Source organism: Bos indicus, chromosome 16 (genome assembly GCF_029378745.1).
Source record: "Bos indicus isolate NIAB-ARS_2022 breed Sahiwal x Tharparkar chromosome 16, NIAB-ARS_B.indTharparkar_mat_pri_1.0, whole genome shotgun sequence".
NCBI lineage: Eukaryota > Metazoa > Chordata > Mammalia > Artiodactyla > Bovidae > Bos > Bos indicus.
In genome coordinates, this window is record NC_091775.1 from 51,231,148 (window position 1) to 51,249,511 (window position 18,364).

The following is an 18,364-nucleotide window of genomic DNA, read 5'->3' on the forward strand; positions in this document are numbered from 1 at the left end:
CTGCATCCCCATTCCGCAGACCAGAAAACTGAAGCCCAGGGGTGTCAGAGGGAGCAGGTGAGTTCCTGTAGATGAGGTTACATAGCTGAGGTCACAGCAGGTTCCTGGCTCAGCTGCTTCTGCAGAAAGGGAGCCAAATGAAGTAGAGGACGTCTAGGCCCCATGTGGGGTCTACACCCGGTCAGATATCTGCCTGGTCCCAGTGGCCAAGTCCTTGCAGGTCTTCCCCTTCCTGTCGCAGGAGCCAGAGTTGGTCAGAAGTCACATGGTGAGGCCTCCAGCAAAAGACCATCGCACGCCCGGGGCTCCAATTTGCCTGACCACCAGGGGACAAGGACAGCTGACGCTTGACCAGGCTGGGACTTCCCGTCCACCTCGACTTCCTTCTGAAACTGTCTCATCCCCCTCCTTGGTCATGTGGGCATCTCTGCACCCTGCTAGCCTCACTCCTTCGGTTTTGATCCAGAGTCACTCTTTAGGGTGAGACTCACTACCCAGTCCTCTACAAGTCTACCGCTACCCTGGCGGAGCAGGTGGGCTGATGGCGCCACCTGCTGGCCATTCTGGGCTCTGACCCTCCTCCTAAAAAGCTCAAGTCACAGTTGGGGCCCTCGGATCCCAACTAACCATCTCCATGGCACGTGAAGAGACCCGGGGTGGCCTGAACCCAGCTGGATTCCAGGCCCCACTTCCCTGAGAACAGTCACATAGTAACAGTTTCTGGCCTTGCCCTGCCCAGTGTGGCAGTGCTGGTGGGAAGACCTGGACATGCAGTGCGAGGCAGGAAGGTGGAACCAGCCAGTGGGGGAGGTGACCCAGGTGAGGCCCGCCCCTCACGGTTCTGAAGGAACCAGGTGGTAACCCTGAGGAAGGGGACAAAACCTCTTCAAATCAACCTTGGTGCTGGTGGACACTGTCTGTCTGTGCAAACCCACAGGCCAGGGCATCTCTGGGGTCAGCGTGTCTCACGAGAGTTGGCCAGAAACCAGTGAGGCTTGTGTCTCCACCTGGCCTCTGCCTGAGGGTCCACCCCGGACTACAAACCAAAGCAGTGGGTGGCCTCTGTGACCAGGGTACACAGACAAGGGCACCACTCCAAGGGTCACTGGGGCTTCAGTAGTAGGAGGGACTGTGGGACCACCCAGGTCCTGTCTCCTCCCTCTAGGTGGGGCCTGCCTGCACCTGGTGGAGCCCGACAAGACCTGAGTCTGTCCCCAGGCTGGCTCCGTGCAGCTGAGCTGTGCTGTCTGGGCACATACCCATACCAACATCCATGTGGGAGCAAAAGTAAGGCAGGAGCTGCAACCCGTCTCAGCCCACACCCTCCCAGCCAAAGTCAGGGCCCTGGTGGTTCCCCTATCCCCTCGGTCACCTGCCTCCTTTCTCTCCTACCCCTTAGGTCCGAAAGGACAAGGCCCTCTGGTCCTTGTGGGGCGCCCCTACACCCCCCTCCACTGAGGCACACATACAGACACTTTGATGCTGCAGTCCATGGGGACACAAAGAGTCGGACACGACCGAGTCATTGAACTGATGGCCTGCTCACTTCTCAAGTGACTCAGTGGTAAAGAACCCGCCTGCTAATGCAGGAGACACAGGAGACTCTGGTTTGATCCCTTGGTGGAGAAGATCCCCTGGAGGAGGAAATGGTAACCTACTCCAGCATCTTGTCTGGGGTATTCCATGGACAAAGGAGCCTGGCGGGCGACAGTCCATGGGGTGGCAAAAAGAGCTGGACAGACTGAGCAAGCACACACACACACACACAACCTGCTCCAGACCCAGAGCCCTTAAGGCACCCCAACTGCCTCCTCTCACTGCCCTCTCCCCAGGCCCCTCCCTGGGCCCTGAACTGCAGCTCAAGTCCAGCTGTGGCCTGTGCCTGGGCACCGGGATCTCCTAGCTCTGTCCCCTCTGGTGCGTGGCCTCCCAGTCTCTCCACCCCCCGCCCCTCACCCCCGCGGCCCTCTTTGGTCCCTGCTCTGAGAGCAGCTGAGAGGAGTCGGGGGTCTGCACGTGTGGGGCAGCCGCTAGTATAAACACCGTGGTTCAAGAATCCGCGCTCCCTGCCCTCTCCCGGGCCCCAGAGCACCTTCCCTGGGCCCACAGGCGCGTCGCGGGTATTAGAACCCAGGGGCGCCAGCGCCCCTCAGAGAGAACTGCAGGGAGCGGGGAGACCACAGCCCACCTTACTTCCGGCCCCGGGGGCGACCAAGTGCCCCACCAAGGGGAGTCAGCACCTGCTGTGGCTCTGACGCTTCTCCCAGTTTGTGGGGGCTGTCCCCGCGGTCACTTCCCACACCGTGCCGCTCACCAGTTCCCGGCTCACCCGCCCCCTCCAGCCCTGCGTGTGCACCCTGGGCCAGGTTCGCGCCGCTCTGGCCACGCGGCTGTCAACCCCGCCCCGCCCCGCCCCGCCCCGCCCTCGGTGACGCGCAAGGTCTGCGCCGCACGCCGAGCCCAGTTCTGTCATCCGGCGCCGCCGCGTGGGCGTGGCTATCTGGGTCCCTGCGTCGCCTCCCCGTCCCCCGGTCCCCAAGATCCCCGCGGCCCTGCAACCCTTGACCATGGCTTCCGCGGTCGCCAGCCCGCCGGAGGTGGTCCGCGCGGCGCAGAAGGACGACTACTACCGCGGCGGGCTGCGGAGCGCGGCGGGCGGCGCCCTACACAACCTAGCAGGTGAGGGCCGCTGCGGGGGCCGTGGGGGCGCGAGGCGGGGAGACGAGCCCCAGGCCCGCTGGTCAGCCCTCTGCAGGCTCGGCCTGACCCTGTGCGCCCCCCAAGACCTGAGCTGAAGGAAGGAGCAGGTGCTCTGGTCTTTGACCCCTGCTGCAGAGGGCGGGGTTGGAGGCCAGCCACCAGGCGCGGAAGAGTTCACGGCTCTGCTGACACGAGGCTACCGTGGAGCAGGGGCGTTGGAGTCCAGTGTAGGGGCAAGAGCGTGGGGTAGATTCCAGCCAACAGCGGGCTCCTTCGGAGCAGCTGAAGGGAAGCTGGACTGTACACTGGGGCCGGGTGGCCATGGGCCGGCCTTGAGCAAGAGAGGAACACGACAGGATCAAAACAAATGGCCCGTGTATTAATCTTGCTAACAGGTTCACTTACTCCATGTCAGACACTGCTCTCCGTGCTTCAGAACATTAACTCGTTTTAACACATGCCTGCCTGGAGGACCTGCTGCTATTACCCTCCTCAGAGACAGAAAAACGGGGATCCCAGAGATATAACTCACCTGAGCTCACAGCCAGCAGTGTTGGAGCTCGGGTTTGATTGCTGGTCACTGTGTTACACTGCCTGTCCTTGTGGTTCCCTGGGTTCTAGAGCAGTTGCCTAAGTGGATCCTGGAGGGGGCATGGCTGCAGGTGGGTAGGTTCTCAGGACACTCAGAGCCCAGGTGAGGCAGGTGTCAATGGCAAGAGTGAACAGCGCGTGAGTCCAGGCAGCGAGCAGAGTGTAGGGGGCAAGTCAGGGGCTACAGGGCTGAGCCTGGGCAGCAGGAGCAAGGATTGTTCTGACCCTCATGCCCCACGGCCCCCAGCCCCTCAGGAATAACACGTACAGTTCCTCCTCTTAGGTGCGAAGAAGTGGCTGGAGTGGAGGAGAGAGGTAGAGCTGGTGTCGGATCTCGCCTACTTCGGCCTCACCACACTAGCAGGTAGCGGCCACAGTGCGACCTCCCGAGGGGCCCCGAGGACAGGAGAGGGCTGCCTGCAAAGGGAGCTTTCTGGAGGTGCTTCACAGTGTCCCCCAACTGGCCCGCATGCAGTCTCTGGGAAGGAAGGGGCCCAAACCCCTCCCTAGGTGGGGGCCAGGCCCTGAGTCCAGGCCAGGCCTCTGGAAGCCCTGAGGTTCCCTGTCACGTCTGTCTGGGACTGTTTCTCCGCAGCTGAACCCGTGGTCCAAGAGGGGTCCCAGCACTGCGCCCTACCACAGGGCGTGGGCTGTGAGTATCATCCTTTGGAGGGGAGGTGGGGGCCCGGTAGAGGAGATCGCTGAGGCCCCTCTCCCTGCAGGCTACCAGACCCTTGGGGAGGAATACGTCAGCGTCGTGCAGGTGGGCCCATCACAGCGCCACGTGCCCTCAAGGCTGCGACGCGGGATCCTGGTGGCGCTGCACACCGTCCTGCCCTACCTGCTGGATAAGGCCCTGCTCCACCTGGAGCATGAGCTGCAGGCCACCGGCGATGGCGCCTGGCCCTTGCGGGGCAGCCTGGCCCCCAGCAGCCAGTCAGGGATGAGGCGCTGGGTGCACCGGTGCACGGCCGGCCTGACGGAACAGCAGCAGGGGGTGCTCCTGCGCGCCGTGTCAGCGCTCAAGCAGGGCCTCGGGTGCCTCCAACGTCTCCACGTGGCCTGGTTCTACATCCATGGTGCCTTCTACCACCTGGCCAAGAGGTTCACAGGCATCACCTACGTAAGTAACAGGTCTGGCTTGTCTGCAGAGGCTGTTCTTCGGGGACTATGCCCGCAAGCAGTCACAGGGCTGGAGCTGAAATCCCCACTGGAAGCATGGGTCTTGTCGGGTCCTAAAAGACCAGAGGAAGTCTGGTTTCCAAAAACCCTGATGAGGGTGGGGTGAGTCTTTTTTCCACTGCCAGTACCTGTGGCCACCTTGCTGTATACCCGGGCTCCTGGGCCCTATGCCCACCCCATCCAGGCCGTCCTGACAGAGGGTCAGGTTTGGGGACATCCCCCTGAGGGTGACCAGATAGCAACCACATGGACCCCGTTGCCACCAGCATCCCTGCTGGCCTCCCACCTGGGGAGGTTTGGTGGTCTCCGCCCACCACAGGGACTCCAACCCTGCTGGGTCTCAGCTGATGCCCTGGCTTCAAGGTTCATCCGGAAGGCCTCCCCTTGGGCCCCACCTCCCGAGGGTCTCCAGGCTCTTCCCCACCACTCGCCTCCCCTGGCAGGGGTGTCCAGTGCCTCTGCGCCGCCTCCTCCCAGCTCCAGTGCTCACTGCCCTCACACTGCCCGCTGCGTCAGGTGTCTGTCGAGCTACTGCAGCCCACTCGGGGCCTCGGGGCAGCCACGGGGGCTCTTCCTCCACAAACACCAGGGCCCCACCTCTTGGGCTCTGGCTGGTCTGGCTAACCTGACAGTCCCTGCTCCCAGCTAGGGAAGGAGACGGCAGTGGAGGGCAAGTAGCTTTCCATTGGAGGATGTGGCTAGGAGTCCCAGCCTGCAGAATCACACGGTCAGCCCAGGGCCTTGATACAAGCAGGAGCTTCTGTTTCCAGATGGGGCTGAATAGCAGATCCGCCATGCAGGGGTCCCCTGCCGTCCGCAGGGCTCCCCAGCTCAGGCCTCTTTGCTGGTTCCTTTTCTGTGAGGCTTGGGTGCCTAGCAGTCCCCTTCCCACGATGCCTTGCTTGCAACCAGTGACCTGCAGGCTCCATCACCACCCTCCTTGCTCAGTGCTGGGCCCACCAGGCACTCCTGCCCAACCCCGCAGCCAGAGGGCAGGCTTGGCTTAATCCCACCTGAAGGCTAGGCCCTTGGGCTGCTCAGTGCCTCGCACCCTCTGAGCACGTGACTGTCCTCCGGGTCTCTGACAGCTCCGTGTCCGCCGCCCGCTTGCCGAGGACCCTCGGGTTCGCGCCAGCTACCAGCTGCTGGGGCTGGTGTCCCTGCTGCACCTGGCGCTGGCCGCAGGCCTGCAGCTCTACGGCTTCCAGCAGAGGCAGCGTGCCCGGAGGGAGTGGAGGCTGCAGCGCGGCCTGTCCCACCGCAGGTGCATGGGGCAGGGCGGCAGCGTAGGGTAGGGGCTGGCTCCCCTGGTGCCCGGCAGGACTCCGGCTCAGTTGTGTCCCATCCACCCACTCCCACCAGGAACCATGCAGAGGAAAGAGCAGTTTCCAGAAACCCACTGTGCACGCTGTGCTTGGAGGAACGCAGGCATTCGACGGCCACACCCTGCGGCCACCTGTTCTGCTGGGAGTGTATAACCCACTGGAGCGACACCAAGGTGGGCGCCTGGAGCATTCCTGTCCCCAAAACCGCCTGTCATTTGGGGTAGGGGCGTACTTCTAGAAGCCTCCAGGTAGGCTGGACCCAGGGCAATGTCTGGAGTCAGGGCACTGCACTGGTGAAAGCTGAAGCTCCAACCCAGAAAGGCAGGCCCTAGAGTCCTGGGGCCAGAGCTCAGCCTTGAGACCTTGGAGTGTACAGTCCAGCAAGCCAGGGGACCAGAGCAGGGGACTTGGCTCGTAGGCCTGTAATGGTTCCGGGCAGGGGCAGCCCCTGGGCCCCCATGTACCTCCCCATCTCTTCCGGGGGCCTGAGGCCCAGCCTGCCTGGTTCCTCAGCCCACAGGGCCCCAGGGGCGGGGGTGCTGCAGCCTCCTCCCGGGGTCCAGGCCACCCTGCAGAGGCCCCAGGAACACAGGCACTGCCTCCCACACGGCCCATGTGGGGCACGTGCCCTCACAGGAGGGACCCAGTCCCAAGGGGTGGGGACAGGACACTCAAGTTCACACCCCAAAACTCCTGGGAGGCTCTGGGTAGCCATGGTCCTTCAATGGCCAAGCACCCTCCCCATCCCGCATCACCTGTGGCCTGACCGTCCCCTCACTGGTCACTGTCCCTGCCATGCGCCCCGACCGCCCGCAATGTCTCGAAAAATGCTCTAAGAGACATGGGTACATCCCTGTTTTATTGGAGATGCTGTGCCGGGTGCGGCCTGTGACTGTCCCCCCTCTCCCCAGACGGAGTGTCCCCTCTGCAGGGAGAAGTTCCTCCCCCAGAAGCTGGTCTACCTGCGGCACTACCGCTGACCCCTTGCTGGAAGAGCAGCCTTATTCTTGTCGACTTCTCCTGCACAGACATCAAGAAAGCCTCAAGACTTTTGTCACGTGTGATACCGTGCCAGCTGCCAGGAGGATGGGCGCCGGACCTGGACTTGGACCTGGCTAATGCAGGCCTGCAGGGCAGGCTGGGTGGGGACCTGCTGGGCGGCCAGTCCACCCTCAGAACGCCCCTCCCTTCCCCAAACCAGTCACTCATAGGGCGGGGCCTGACTGACCTGGAGCCGAGCACCAGCAGTTTGCTTTCCCAGCATGATAATCCTGCAGCCCAGAAGACCCACAGACTTCACCCTCGTCCCTGAAGCTGGCTTTGGAGGGCGGGAGCACAACTGTTCCCAGAAAGCCAGAAGCTGTCATCAACCGTAACACCTCTGGCACATGCCTTCTAGTGAATGGTCAAGTCTGCTTCCCATTCTAGAACACGGCAGTGTGTGTTCCAGCCTCACCACAGGAGGGGTCTCCTCCCACGTGGAGCACCTAGCGGGCCAGCCAGCTTGCCATCACCACTCACCACTGTGGCCAGCCTGCTTCCTGCCACCTTTGTTATCTTCAGGTTTTTAGATCTGCTTAAATCCTGCAGACTGGATTTTGGCGTAGGCATCCTTACAGCACCAATTCCACAGAAGTGCTGGTGTGCTGACGCTGTGAGGGGTGCACACACCCATGTGGAAGGGCCTCTTCTCCACATGACTTGGTGGCCAAGGCCCTCCTCAAGAGGCGGAGGTCAGCCCCACAGACGGGCTGTGACCGCGGGCCCTGCTCCAGGCAGGTAGGAGCACAGGGGGAGGCACCGTGGGTCCTAAACCCCATCCTCACACTGTCAACGAGTGGCTGCAAGTTCCCGTCAAGTCTCACATCAGTGCACTTACTGGGACAACAGTATGAGCAAGTCGAGAGCACAAGCGCTGCAGCTGCCACGGCCTGGTAACAGGTACTGATCTGAACATCATTTACGTGTGAAGTTTAAAATTCGGGTCAGGTACACAAAGATCTTCATGTGGCCTCTTAAAAGCAAGAGCTGCTTAGTTCAGATTTGCAAAAACTGGCAAAAAAGAAGCCATGAGGGGAACACTTGAGGTCCAAAACTGAGACAGATGGAAACGGCGCTCGGAGCCGGGAGTCAGCAGCGTGGCAGTGTGACCACCTCCCAGGGCGGCTGGGCGCCCCGCGGGCCCTCGTGGTGCAGGAGCTGTGGTGGGTTAGATAGAGACTACACAAGAGCGGGGACATTGTCTTTAATAAAGTTGGAATTAAAAAGTCACTTAGTAAAATGTTTACGAGTATTGGTTTTTATCACATCAAAAAAGCTGACATGCAGGTTAAAGTTGTTTCCCCGTAGAAAGTGAGAAGCCGTGTGTTAAAGCCCACGGCACTGGCCCTCCTGCCAGATGCCTCTGAAAGGGGCTGCTGCCGAGAACACACTTAAAACAACTCTTGACGTATCAAAGAAAGGTGTCAAAATAATCTCAAACAATTAAAATATATATTTGTAATTCCAGGCCCTCAAAAGCAATCATGGTGGTTAAGAACAAAGTTTTGAGTCATCATGGTAGAGGCCAACTCGACACATCTCCCGTGAGATGAACTGGGAAACTGGCATTGGAACCCGCAGCTAAGGGAGCGGCTGCTCCGGTGGGTGTGCATCCTCCACGCGGGCGGCAGGCATCCTCAGAGGCAGCAGCCAGGCGTCCTAGATCCCTCTGCGGGCTTGACCCCACCGCCAGCCGGCCGGCCGGCCACCCACCCTCCCCAGACCACCCGGCTGTCCCCCAGCCTGCGTTCCACTACAAGTCCGGCGTCTGCACACCTGACCGGCTGGAAAATAAATCAATGCGATTCGGTTTAAATGCCAGTTTCTTCAAAAACCTGATACTTCAGTTACAAGTAATCGAAGCTTCTTTTTAGAAAGAAAATAACTCCCTTGTACTCAACTACTGTATGTGAGAAGAGAAGGCGCCGTGAGGTGGCAGGTGGCCGTCTAGCTGGCGAATGTCTTGCCCGCGTCCTCTTTGCCCTTGTATGTCCTCTTGCCGTGCGTGAATGGGATGTACCGGTACTTGATCATGTGCTGGGACAGACAGACAGAAACATCTCAGCATGGCCTCCCCATGGCCCAACTCCCCTCCAGCTCTGAGCCCATCTTTGCTGCATGCAGGCAGGAAGCCAGGGCTCCTCAGACACCCCGTCCCCCTACCGCCTGGCTGAGCCAGCTGAGCTGCTGGAAACCTCAGGGGTAGGAGACAGGTTTCATGACCCCCACCCTGTGTGCAGAACAAACTAGAGCTACTAAACTGGGGACCTGGGATTGGGGAAGAAAAGGACAAAGCGGAGCCACCCTGTCACCAAGTATGGCTTAGGGTGATGGTGGCATCACATGACGCATCCTGGGCCCTGACTGTCCCCTGGATGATGTGCCAGACCTGAGGGTGTGACCTGAGGCTGTGCTGAGGACCTGGCCCTGTACACGGACCAGACACAGCGGCTGTGGCTCATGCCAGTGGCAAGCGCACACACCCACCAGACTGCACAGCCCCGGTGTCTCGGACCGAAGCCTAGCTCAGAGCTCCTGAAGCCAGGCATGCTGTCTCACGGCACAGCAGCACCTGAGCTTTACCTTTATCTGCCTCTTCATGGTGATACAGAACAGCATGATGAAGTACATCACCAGGATGGGCCAGAACACTGGGACGTTGAAGGCCTCAAAGAAGGTGCACACCATGGCCACCAAGATGCCCTTGGTCGCCGCGTGCCTGTGGAAGGAGAGGTCAGTGGTCAGCACAGGAGGCGGCCCCGGGGGGCGGGGTCTCCTCCAGAAGCGGGTGGGAGCTACGTGTGGCGTGTGTCACGTACCACATGTGACACAGACGCAAAGCGTAAAATGAGCAGTGGGGGTGCTGGTGCTGCTCAGGCTGGTGGCTGGACAGGGATGCCATGTGCTGCAGGGGCACGTCTAGAAACCCAGTCCCAAGCCTCCAGCTCGAGTCCCACATGCCTGGCAGGCTGTCCCCGTGGCCAAGCAGCATCCCATCAAACAGGTGCAACTAGACCTCAGGGCCACCCGCCCTCCAGCTCAGGGTCAAGCACTCCAGGGTCGCAGCCCTACTTCAAGTGCACCTGGCTCTCCCTTTCTAGCGCGCAAAGGCTACCCCAGAGCGCAGACAGGACCCAGCCTCGCCTGCTTCCCACCCCTCCCCTAGGAGCCCTAGGCCCAGCACTTCACACCCAACTGGGGCTGCACCCGCACCAGGAGGGCAGGGTGAAGACGCCAATGACACAGAACAGGACAGACACACTCACAGACCCTCCCACTTCCCCAGCCAGCGGGGTCATCTCCACCCCCCTCACACTCATCATTACATCACACACATGGGACCACCTCCAGGAGGCCTACAGACAAGTCAACCCCTCTTCACACCAACACCTGCCCTGTGCTCAGATCATCCAAGAACCAAGTGGGGAGGGAACTAGTCCCCTCAGTGCACAGCAGCGTACCCCCAGAGGCCGAGTCAGTCACCTACCCAGGACCCTCCACCCCGAAGCAGCCCCCTTTTTGTGGCTTCAAGGCACAATGATGTTACTTTGCAACCCAGAGCAGGGTGGGCCCTGGAGGCCCCTAGGACCCTCCATGCCCAGCAGGCATATCTCACATTCTGGGTGAGACAACGTCCAAGACAGGGAAACACACTAGAGCTGGCGTTTCTCTGAGGAGTCTAGGCTGCCAGCTCACCAGAACCAAAACACCTGCCCAGCTCAGAGCCACATGTGGGAACAAGCACAGCGGGGAGGAGCATGGGGGGAGGAGCACGTGAGAAGGACCGTGTGGAAGAAAAAGGGGGAACACACGGGGAGGAGCACGGGTGGTGGTACAAGGGTGGGGCGAGATGAACACGGGGGCAGGACCACGGGGGATGAGGGACTCACCAGAACTTAAACTCTGGGAGCCTCCTGATGAAGGGTCGGAACTCCTCGTTCTGTTTGGTGGGTAATGAGGGGCCGTCGTCTGAAAGGTCAGAGTCAGCAGGGTGAGGCGGGCAGTCCCGTCCTTCCTACAGCTCTAAGCTCCCTAGGGCTTTGAACCAACAGCCCTGACACGTGAAACCCAGACTTTAACAAAAATTTCGGCTGATTTAGAAACATTCACAGCTTTAGATTTGTATGAGAATTTCTTGTTAAGACTACTTCAAGAGATCGTGTAAAAAATTCACCCCATGCCAATTTTCAGGAACCCATCAACTGGATGACATGAGACCTGAAGGGAAGGGGAGAGATGAGCACACACAGCCACGAGCAGGCAGAGGCGGGAGCCGTGTTGGCTCGAGAGGGCGCTGGACTCGGGACACCTGCCCTCCTCCACGAGCCAGGAATCCCACCCCACCCCACCCAGGAAGGTGCCCTCCCCAGTGACACATGGAGAAACTGAGGCCTACAGACAGGCCTCTTGCTTTCTAATTCCCCAAATGGCAACAGTAAATGAAAGGGTTGTTTCCTTTGATATTTCCATCAGATACTCCACAGAGAAAACACACTGTTCTAGTCACGATCTGCAGTCTGGACAGTGTCTCTGCCACAACAAGCAGGATCCCATGGGCTCCACAGGAGCTGCAGCGGGTGTTACCAACATGGCAGCGTTGGCCCAAATGAAGGCCTCAGCATCTGGTCATGCACCACCTCATCCCCAGCTGGCTGGCAGGCATGCACTGAGGCCTCCATCTGGCCCAGGTATGCCAGGAGCAGCCAGAGCCAAGAACTCTTCAACCCACTGTCCTGGGACATTGGGGCCAGTGGCCTCAGTGAGCCACGCCAACCAGTATGGATGCCTGCTTTTGCGAGAAGGGACCCTGGCTAGGCCACCTGCCCAGGAGGCAGGCCCCGGCTCACCCCCACCCTACCCCTCCATCCCACCCCTGAACAGGCTACAGAGCCCCAAGGCTCAGTTTCCTCATCTGCCAAACACAGAAAGGAAAAAGCGCCCACCTCCTGTGACTGTGACAGGGTTTATCAAGTCCTTCTACAAACAAACTTGCCAGGATCACAGAAGTTCCAAGTACATTTTAAACACCTAAAGAACAGTCTCCAAAGTTGAGATTTCAAATGTTTCTGGAGAAAAAAGTTCTGTGAAACACATAAAATCACAACTCTCCCCAAAGAGCAAAGGAGGCACACTTCACTGTACCTGAATCTTCCATTAACGAAGGGTCCACTTTTGGAGAAAGGAAAGCTATGAACAGATTCAGGTGGTAGATTCCCAAGGCATAGGTCACGATGTACCAACCCTAGAAGAGAAGGAACACGGTCAGTGAGGCCACCCTGAACCCAGTCCTCATCTGGACTGAACCCACGTGGACACAAGCTCAGAACAAGTGACAGAAGAGCAGTGAGCGACCACAGTGACAGTGAGTCTCAGGCTGCATTGTGGGTCTTGAGCATGGACAAGCCAGCGTCCAGTTAAAGGCACCCAAAACCTGAAGCCACCAGAGCCCCAGAAGATAGCAGAAACAGGGTGCTTCACAAAGCCACACACCCAAGCTGCACACCCAGGTCACAGGTCTGTCCTCGCCAGCAGCCCCCAACCTGGACACGGGCCCCGAACCAGCCCAAGACCTGAGAGTTCAGCTCCCTGCAGCAGGTGGCTGGCACCACACACACCGTGCGAGGACTGCTCACAACCTCTGCCCAGAAGAAATCCAGAACCAGAAAATCAGGAAACCAACGACTCAGAGTATTACGGAGAAAAATCTTCCTCAGGAGACACAGAGGAGGGCATACGTCTGCCACTGGACTTCTTGGTCGCATGGCACACGGCATCTTAGTTCCCCGACCAAGGATCGAACCTGGGCCCCGCACTGGAGGTCCTAACCACTGGACTGCCAGGGAAGTCCTCAGCTCATTCTTAAAGGAGTGAGTTTATCCAATGAGAACCAGAACTGCGCTGCATGACCAATTCTAAAAGCCCAAATGTTTTCACACAAACCAGTTGACATCTGTCACGCTGGCATTTGATGTCCTGATACCTTAAAAAATGTTCAAGTGAGACAACAAAATCCTAGATGTGAAAAATTAACAGCTGAGTTGAGGCTGGAGGGATGTCAAATCAGGCATGGACTTGGTGAGTCTAACCTGGGAAACACACCCCCATCCTGCCCAAATTCCCCAATTCAAGGTTTCGAGGTCACTCTTTCCATGAAGACTGGACCAAGGTCCAATTTCTTAAGAACACCTAAACCCAAGCGCAGCAAACAACATTAACTGTAGACTGCCGACACAAACCGTGCCTGCTGCAGAGCTGCTCCAGGCCTGCCACCTCTGCACTGAGCAGGGTTAGGCTTCCTCTCAGAAACAGACACAAGCACCACCGCCACGGATGAGTCCCCACACTCGGCCGAGGGGACAGTTTCCCCAGGGCTGGACGCAGGGCAGTGTCCGATGGGTGGAGTACCTGTCCTCACACCCTTCCTTCTTCACCTGGGAGACACCCAGGAAGATGGGTCTGCTCTCATGGAGGAAACAGCTGTCCTGCCCAGGGCAAAAAGCCCCGGACGAGGCCTAAGCCTCCCTGCTCTCAGGGTTCAGGGAGGACGCCCGGCCCCTGGGAGAGCCCTCAGTCATCTCACCTGGTCTTCCTCGGATGCCAGCCTGTCTCATGCACCCAGGGAATGAGGTGGCCAGTCCAGAAGGTGAGTTTGTCCCCAGCCCCCAGGAGGCCCAGCCAAGGGGTACCAGGAGGTCCCCTGAGCAGACCAGGACACTTCTACCCCAGAGACAGAAGGAGAAACAACCCTCCCACCTGCACACCAGGCCAGGTCCCGCCCCACCGACCTGCAGCAGATAAACGCGGATCATGTAGATGAAGCTCAGGCCCAGCGTCACCACCCATCTCACGGCCGTGTGTGGCGTAGACTTGTCCAGCCAGGACTGGTAGATCTAGGAGGGACACAGACTGTGTTACGGCCGCCCTGGGGTTCCCGCTGCACAGCACGCCTGCTGCTGACCTGCGCGCCGAGTGGTGACTACAATTAATCCAAAAGTTACTTGCGACAGTTCTGGAGACGCACTTGTTCTTTAACCAAAGATATTACAGATCTCTCTCACAGCCGATGGCCCCACAGCATCGGCCCGAGAGGCCATCGTGGGGAGACAGAGAGGACAGCAGAGACAGAGGAATGTTACCACTCTGCACCTGGGGCTCAGCGGCAGGTCCTGTCCCGTAGCCGCTTACCCTGGAGCCGGTCCCGCCCGCCCAGCAGTGGAGGGGCAGGGGGCGAGGAATGGACACAGCTGCAGAGCAAATGGCCAAATTCCTAGATTCACACATGTGCACACATGTCTACGTACGTGTGTACATCTGTGTAAGTATTTAACTAATATACACATCTGCATTCTCATTTTGATTTGAAATTAATTCCGATTTTTAAGTTCTAATTATGAAAAATTTTATTCATTCATAAGAGAGAATGTGTGCCCACAGAGGCCCATAACCTGGCTTCAATAATTATCAAGTTTTCCAGATGCTATTTTTTTTTTCTTTTAAAAGTCAACACAGTTTTAGTTTAGCCCCAGGGGGGCTACCAGGACACTTACACTCCATGGGGAAATGCCCCAGGGTCAAGTCTCATTTAAATGTGGCTGCTGCTGCTAAGTCGCTTCAGTCCTGTCTGACTCTGTGAGACCCCATAGACGGCAGCTCACCAGGCTCCGCCGTCCCTGGGATTCTCCAGGCAAGAACACTGGAGTGGGTTGCCATTTGCTTCTCCAGTGCATGAAAGTGAAAAGTGAAAGTGAGGTCGTTTAGTCGTGTCCGACTCCTAGCGACCCCATGGACTGCAGCCTACCAGGCTCCTCCGTCCATGGGATTTTCCAGGCAAGACTATTGGAGTGGGGTGCCACTGCCTTCTCCTTAAATGTGTATACAGCTCTGCAACCCCAAACCAACCTGTCCAAGTCGTGTGAAAAATCTGTAGACCACAGACGGCTTCCCATGGACAGAATCTCCCACACTGTCACCTTCAGACATTCTGTAAGCCAAGAAAAACACAAAACACTTTTATACTAAATAAACAGCATTCAAGCACCTAATCACTGCCCTATTTCCATCAACACCACCAAGCAGGTTTTTCTAGTATTCACTATTTCACACACATGGAGGCTTCCGGCCTGTGTCTTTACCACGAGTCATCCAGGAAAGAGAAAGAAGCCAGCGACATGCTCTGGTGGAGCCAGGAGGCCACGTGACATGCAAAGCAGCGCCGGTGGACTTTCATTTCCGCTCCTGTCACCTGCTCACACCCCTCCCACCAGTCCCAGGGCCACCCCGCTGGCTGCAAAGTCCTGTGGACACATTCCCTGGGGCCAGTCTGCAGCACAGGTGGCTACACCCACCTCCCCAAGGCTCTCCAGACTCGCCCGCTGCCAGCATCTCCTCCTGCCGCTCCACAGGCTCCCAAGTAGCCCCTCTTCTCTAGGCCCCACCTGGTCTCTGTCCAGGCTGCTCCCCACGGTGCCAGGCCCTGTCCAGACCAGGTCCCCACTCCATGGCCAGGATTCCCAGTAGCCGTTTGTCTGCGCCCCAGTTCCTTATCTGTGCGTGGAGGTAACCCTATCTGCTCCTGACTACTTCATCCGACTGCGCGACTCCGTGAGGACTCAGCACATGAGAGCCCAAATCGCCAAGAGAAGGGTGGGCACCGTCACCCCTATGCCACAGCAGCACGTCAGCCTCAGACAGTCCAGGCCACTTGCTCAAAGTCAAGAGCAGCTCTGGCCTTGGCTCCTGCAGCCCAGCACGGCCCCCACCTGAACCGCAGAACAAAAAGGAAGCAGAGGGCGGAAGGCCATGCCAGTCCAAAGCTGGTGAAAATGCTAGGGACAAGCTCTCACTGCCCCCATACCATGGGCGGCTTCCTCCCCACCTGTGGCACCATGGCAGGGCTGGGGACCAGAAGTGGACTCCAACATGGAGTCCACCGCCCCTGAGTGGTATGGTCATGCAGCCACCGTTCCTCATCTGGAAGGTGGCACAGCAGCCCTTCCCATTTGGGCAGACACCTGAGGCGTCCAACGGTCTGAGCCTTGTTCGGCCTCTTCACTGCCAGGCTAGAGCCTGGATCTGCACATCCTCCCTGAATGCACCCGCTAGTTAGCAGGCTCACAACATGATCCTAGATCCCAGATGGAACACAGTACCAATTGCAGTGGGTCCTTGAACAAACGCAGGGGCGTCAGCCCCAGCAGTCAACGATCCAAGTATAACTTTAGAGTCAGTCTCTGGACCTGCAGTTCAACCAATCGCAGATTGTGCAGTACTGCGGTACTGTTCTCATGAAAAAAATCCACACGAGAGTGGACCCGTGCAGTACAAATCCATGCTGTTCAAGGGTCAACAGTACAACTTTGATATGCAGATAATCTGAGCAATCCCACAAGCACCAGCACATCTGTGCTAGAACGTCTACTCTGATTCCGTAACACCATTTCCTGGAGCCCAGCAGTGGAGGGGCAGAGTGCCAAGGAGACCCAGAAATGCCCTTTGCTTTCCTGGGAGCCACAGTGAACTGTAGCTCCTAGCCCTGTCTTTTGGGGAAGTTTGCCTTTATATTCAACTGGGGAAAATTTCCTATTTTCAAAAGGGCTAAATTAGAGAAGGCCAGCCACGCTATTTAGACCAAAGTCAGGCCAGAAGAAAGCTGTATCAGTAACATCATTTATCCTACGATTCCATACAAATTTTTCCCTATTTTACTTTTTTACGACTAAAGTGTCTACCATTTAAATGCCTTTACTTGAATTGAGGTATTAAAATTAACATTAGACAAACACCTGCTATTCCTCTAAAGTATGCCCTACACAGAGACAACCGCTTCTAAGTCTCGTTCTCTTAACTGAATGTGTGAAAGATCTTCCCATGACATGTTGACCAACTTCAGGTCACCTGACATAAGACATTTACATTAACATAACTCCACGCCTTGGCTGAACTCCCATCAACATTAAGAAGGTGAACTTTGGATCAAATGGCCTGTCTATGGCGTGACTCGCAGGCCACTGTGGCCCTCCCCACTCCAGTCTGTGAAACAGGGCCACAGCATCTCAGCACCACCCCCCCAGGCCTTTGGTGGGGAGTCAGCAGCCAGCCTTGTTAGAACCAGTGTGGGGCCCGGTTCTAACCAGAAGCACCCCCAGGAGGAAGGCAGCAAGCTGGCCTTGTTCGGACTTGTTTCCAATCAGGGTGGCCGTCACACAGCTGGGGTGTCTGCAGTCCTCTGCAGTTCCAAGGCCACTTCTGACTGCTTTCTGCCTCATTTCTCTATTTCCTCCTACTAGAATGCAAGCTCCTGGAAGGGGAGCCTTGTCCCTCCACTGCCGGCTCCGTTATCCATGAGGCCAGACACAGAGCTAGCAGTGGGTTAAGTTCTCTGTCGGATGTCACTGCCTCAGGCTCAGCCACAAAGGAAACAAAGAAAAAAACAAGATCAAACTGTTCCAAACAGAGACCAGGAGTATCACTTATGCAGGTTTGTGGGCATAGTACCAGAGTCATCACTGCACCTGTCTGTGGAGCTGTCCCCACGCAGACGCATCCCACACCGAGGACAGTCCTGCCTGGCACCGTTTGGTTCCCTCTATGTCTCCCCTCATCCCCTGCCCCCTTTCTCCCGGGTCCCGAGCCTGGTAATTTCCCACACTTTCATCCTCCGATGTTGTTCTCTTCGCTGAAAAGCCCTTCCAGACCTCACCCACCCGAGTGCTCGGCCAGGGCTCACGGCCGGCTCCTTTACCTGGGCACGACCACCTTCCCGTCTCCACCACACCTGCACCACCAAGACCTGGGGGCCCTATATTCACCTACGAGGAGAGCTCCACCTTACACATCTCCGAGAATGAGACCAATCGGACCGAGTAGCAGGCGCCCAGGGACGCTCCCAGGCCTATGTGCCTGGGGCAGGTTTCCGGAGGCAGCTGTGGGACAGCACGCGGGGCGCCGTCGGGCGGGTTAGCCCGAGCGCTCGGGATCTTCGGTGTGCAGAAGGGCCAGGACTCGACCCCGAGCGACCCAAGTCCACCGCGGCGCTTCCTACCCAAGTCCCGCAGGCCGCCCTAGATCGGCGAGGACACCGAGGTCCCACGGCCCCGGGCAGGCAGCCGACCCCTCCCAGGACGCGCTGCCAGGGAACTGGAGCCGGTCACCGCGGCGACCCCGGGGGTCCGGCCCTGCCCCAGTCTCACGCGCGCCCCTCAGAACCACGGCACCCGCCCGACCCCAGCCCCGCCCCGCCCGCCAGCACCTCGCGGTCCACTGCGGCCGAACGCGGTCTCCCGAGGGCCGCGGGAAGGAGGACGCGGGTGGCTGCCGCGCCGGCGTTTCGCTCGGTCCGGGAAGGGGCAACCGAGCACTTCCGCTCAGTCCTGCGCGGCACCGCCTCCCGGGCTTCCAAGATGGCCGCCGGGGCGGGGCCGTGAGCCTCCAACCATTTCCGCTTCCTGTGCGAGCGCCCAGGCCGTTGGCTGGGCTGTCACGTAGGCGGAAGAGACGTAAGCGGCGGAAATTCGCCATGCTGCGCA

At 58.5% G+C, this 18,364-nt stretch overlaps 2 protein-coding genes across 5 annotated transcripts; one reads left to right on the forward strand and one right to left on the reverse strand.

Moving 5' to 3' along the window:
- The first annotated feature begins 2,471 nt into the window (after positions 1–2,471).
- PEX10 (peroxisomal biogenesis factor 10) lies at positions 2,472–8,069 on the forward strand. 4 transcript variants are annotated; one of them, XM_019976459.2, is made up of 7 exons: positions 2,473–2,679; positions 3,575–3,655; positions 3,887–3,943; positions 4,014–4,414; positions 5,562–5,737; positions 5,836–5,971; positions 6,710–7,013. In XM_019976459.2, the coding sequence occupies exons 1-7, from the start codon at positions 2,568–2,570 to the stop codon at positions 6,776–6,778; spliced, it is 1,032 nt and encodes a 343-aa protein (XP_019832018.1). In that variant the 5' UTR covers positions 2,473–2,567; the 3' UTR covers positions 6,779–7,013. The 4 variants fall into 4 exon arrangements, with proteins under 4 accessions (XP_019832016.2, XP_019832018.1, XP_019832019.1 ...); XM_019976457.2 differs by lacking the exon at positions 5,562–5,737 and having other exon boundaries at positions 2,472–2,679; positions 6,710–8,069; XM_019976460.2 differs by lacking the exon at positions 3,887–3,943 and having other exon boundaries at positions 2,474–2,679.
- A 205-nt stretch (positions 8,070–8,274) lies between these two features.
- On the reverse strand, positions 8,275–18,247 carry RER1 (retention in endoplasmic reticulum sorting receptor 1). Its single transcript, XM_019976461.2, has 7 exons — positions 18,088–18,247; positions 14,739–14,820; positions 13,625–13,729; positions 11,982–12,081; positions 10,730–10,808; positions 9,423–9,558; positions 8,275–8,876 (listed from the first exon to the last, which is right to left on the reverse strand). Exons 2-7 carry the CDS (start codon positions 14,817–14,819, stop codon positions 8,787–8,789), a joined length of 591 nt encoding a protein of 196 aa, XP_019832020.1. The 5' UTR covers position 14,820; positions 18,088–18,247; the 3' UTR covers positions 8,275–8,786.
- Between the last annotated feature and the right edge of the window lie 117 nt (positions 18,248–18,364).

Coding starts and splice junctions, on each gene's coding strand:
- RER1 (XM_019976461.2), bottom strand. CDS start 14,819: ATGTCTGAAGGTGACAGTGTGGGAGATTCTGTCCATGGGAAGCCGTCT. Junction 13,730..14,738: donor TTTTCACACGACTTGGACAG/GTTGGTTTGGGG, acceptor TGTCCCTCCTAG/ATCTACCAGTCCTGGCTGGA. Junction 10,809..11,981: donor TTCGTTAATGGAAGATTCAG/GTACAGTGAAGT, acceptor CTGACCTTTCAG/ACGACGGCCCCTCATTACCC.
- PEX10 (XM_019976457.2), top strand. CDS start 2,568: ATGGCTTCCGCGGTCGCCAGCCCGCCGGAGGTGGTCCGCGCGGCGCAG. Junction 3,944..4,013: donor CCTACCACAGGGCGTGGGCT/GTGAGTATCATC, acceptor CTCTCCCTGCAG/GCTACCAGACCCTTGGGGAG. Junction 4,415..5,835: donor GGTTCACAGGCATCACCTAC/GTAAGTAACAGG, acceptor CACTCCCACCAG/GAACCATGCAGAGGAAAGAG.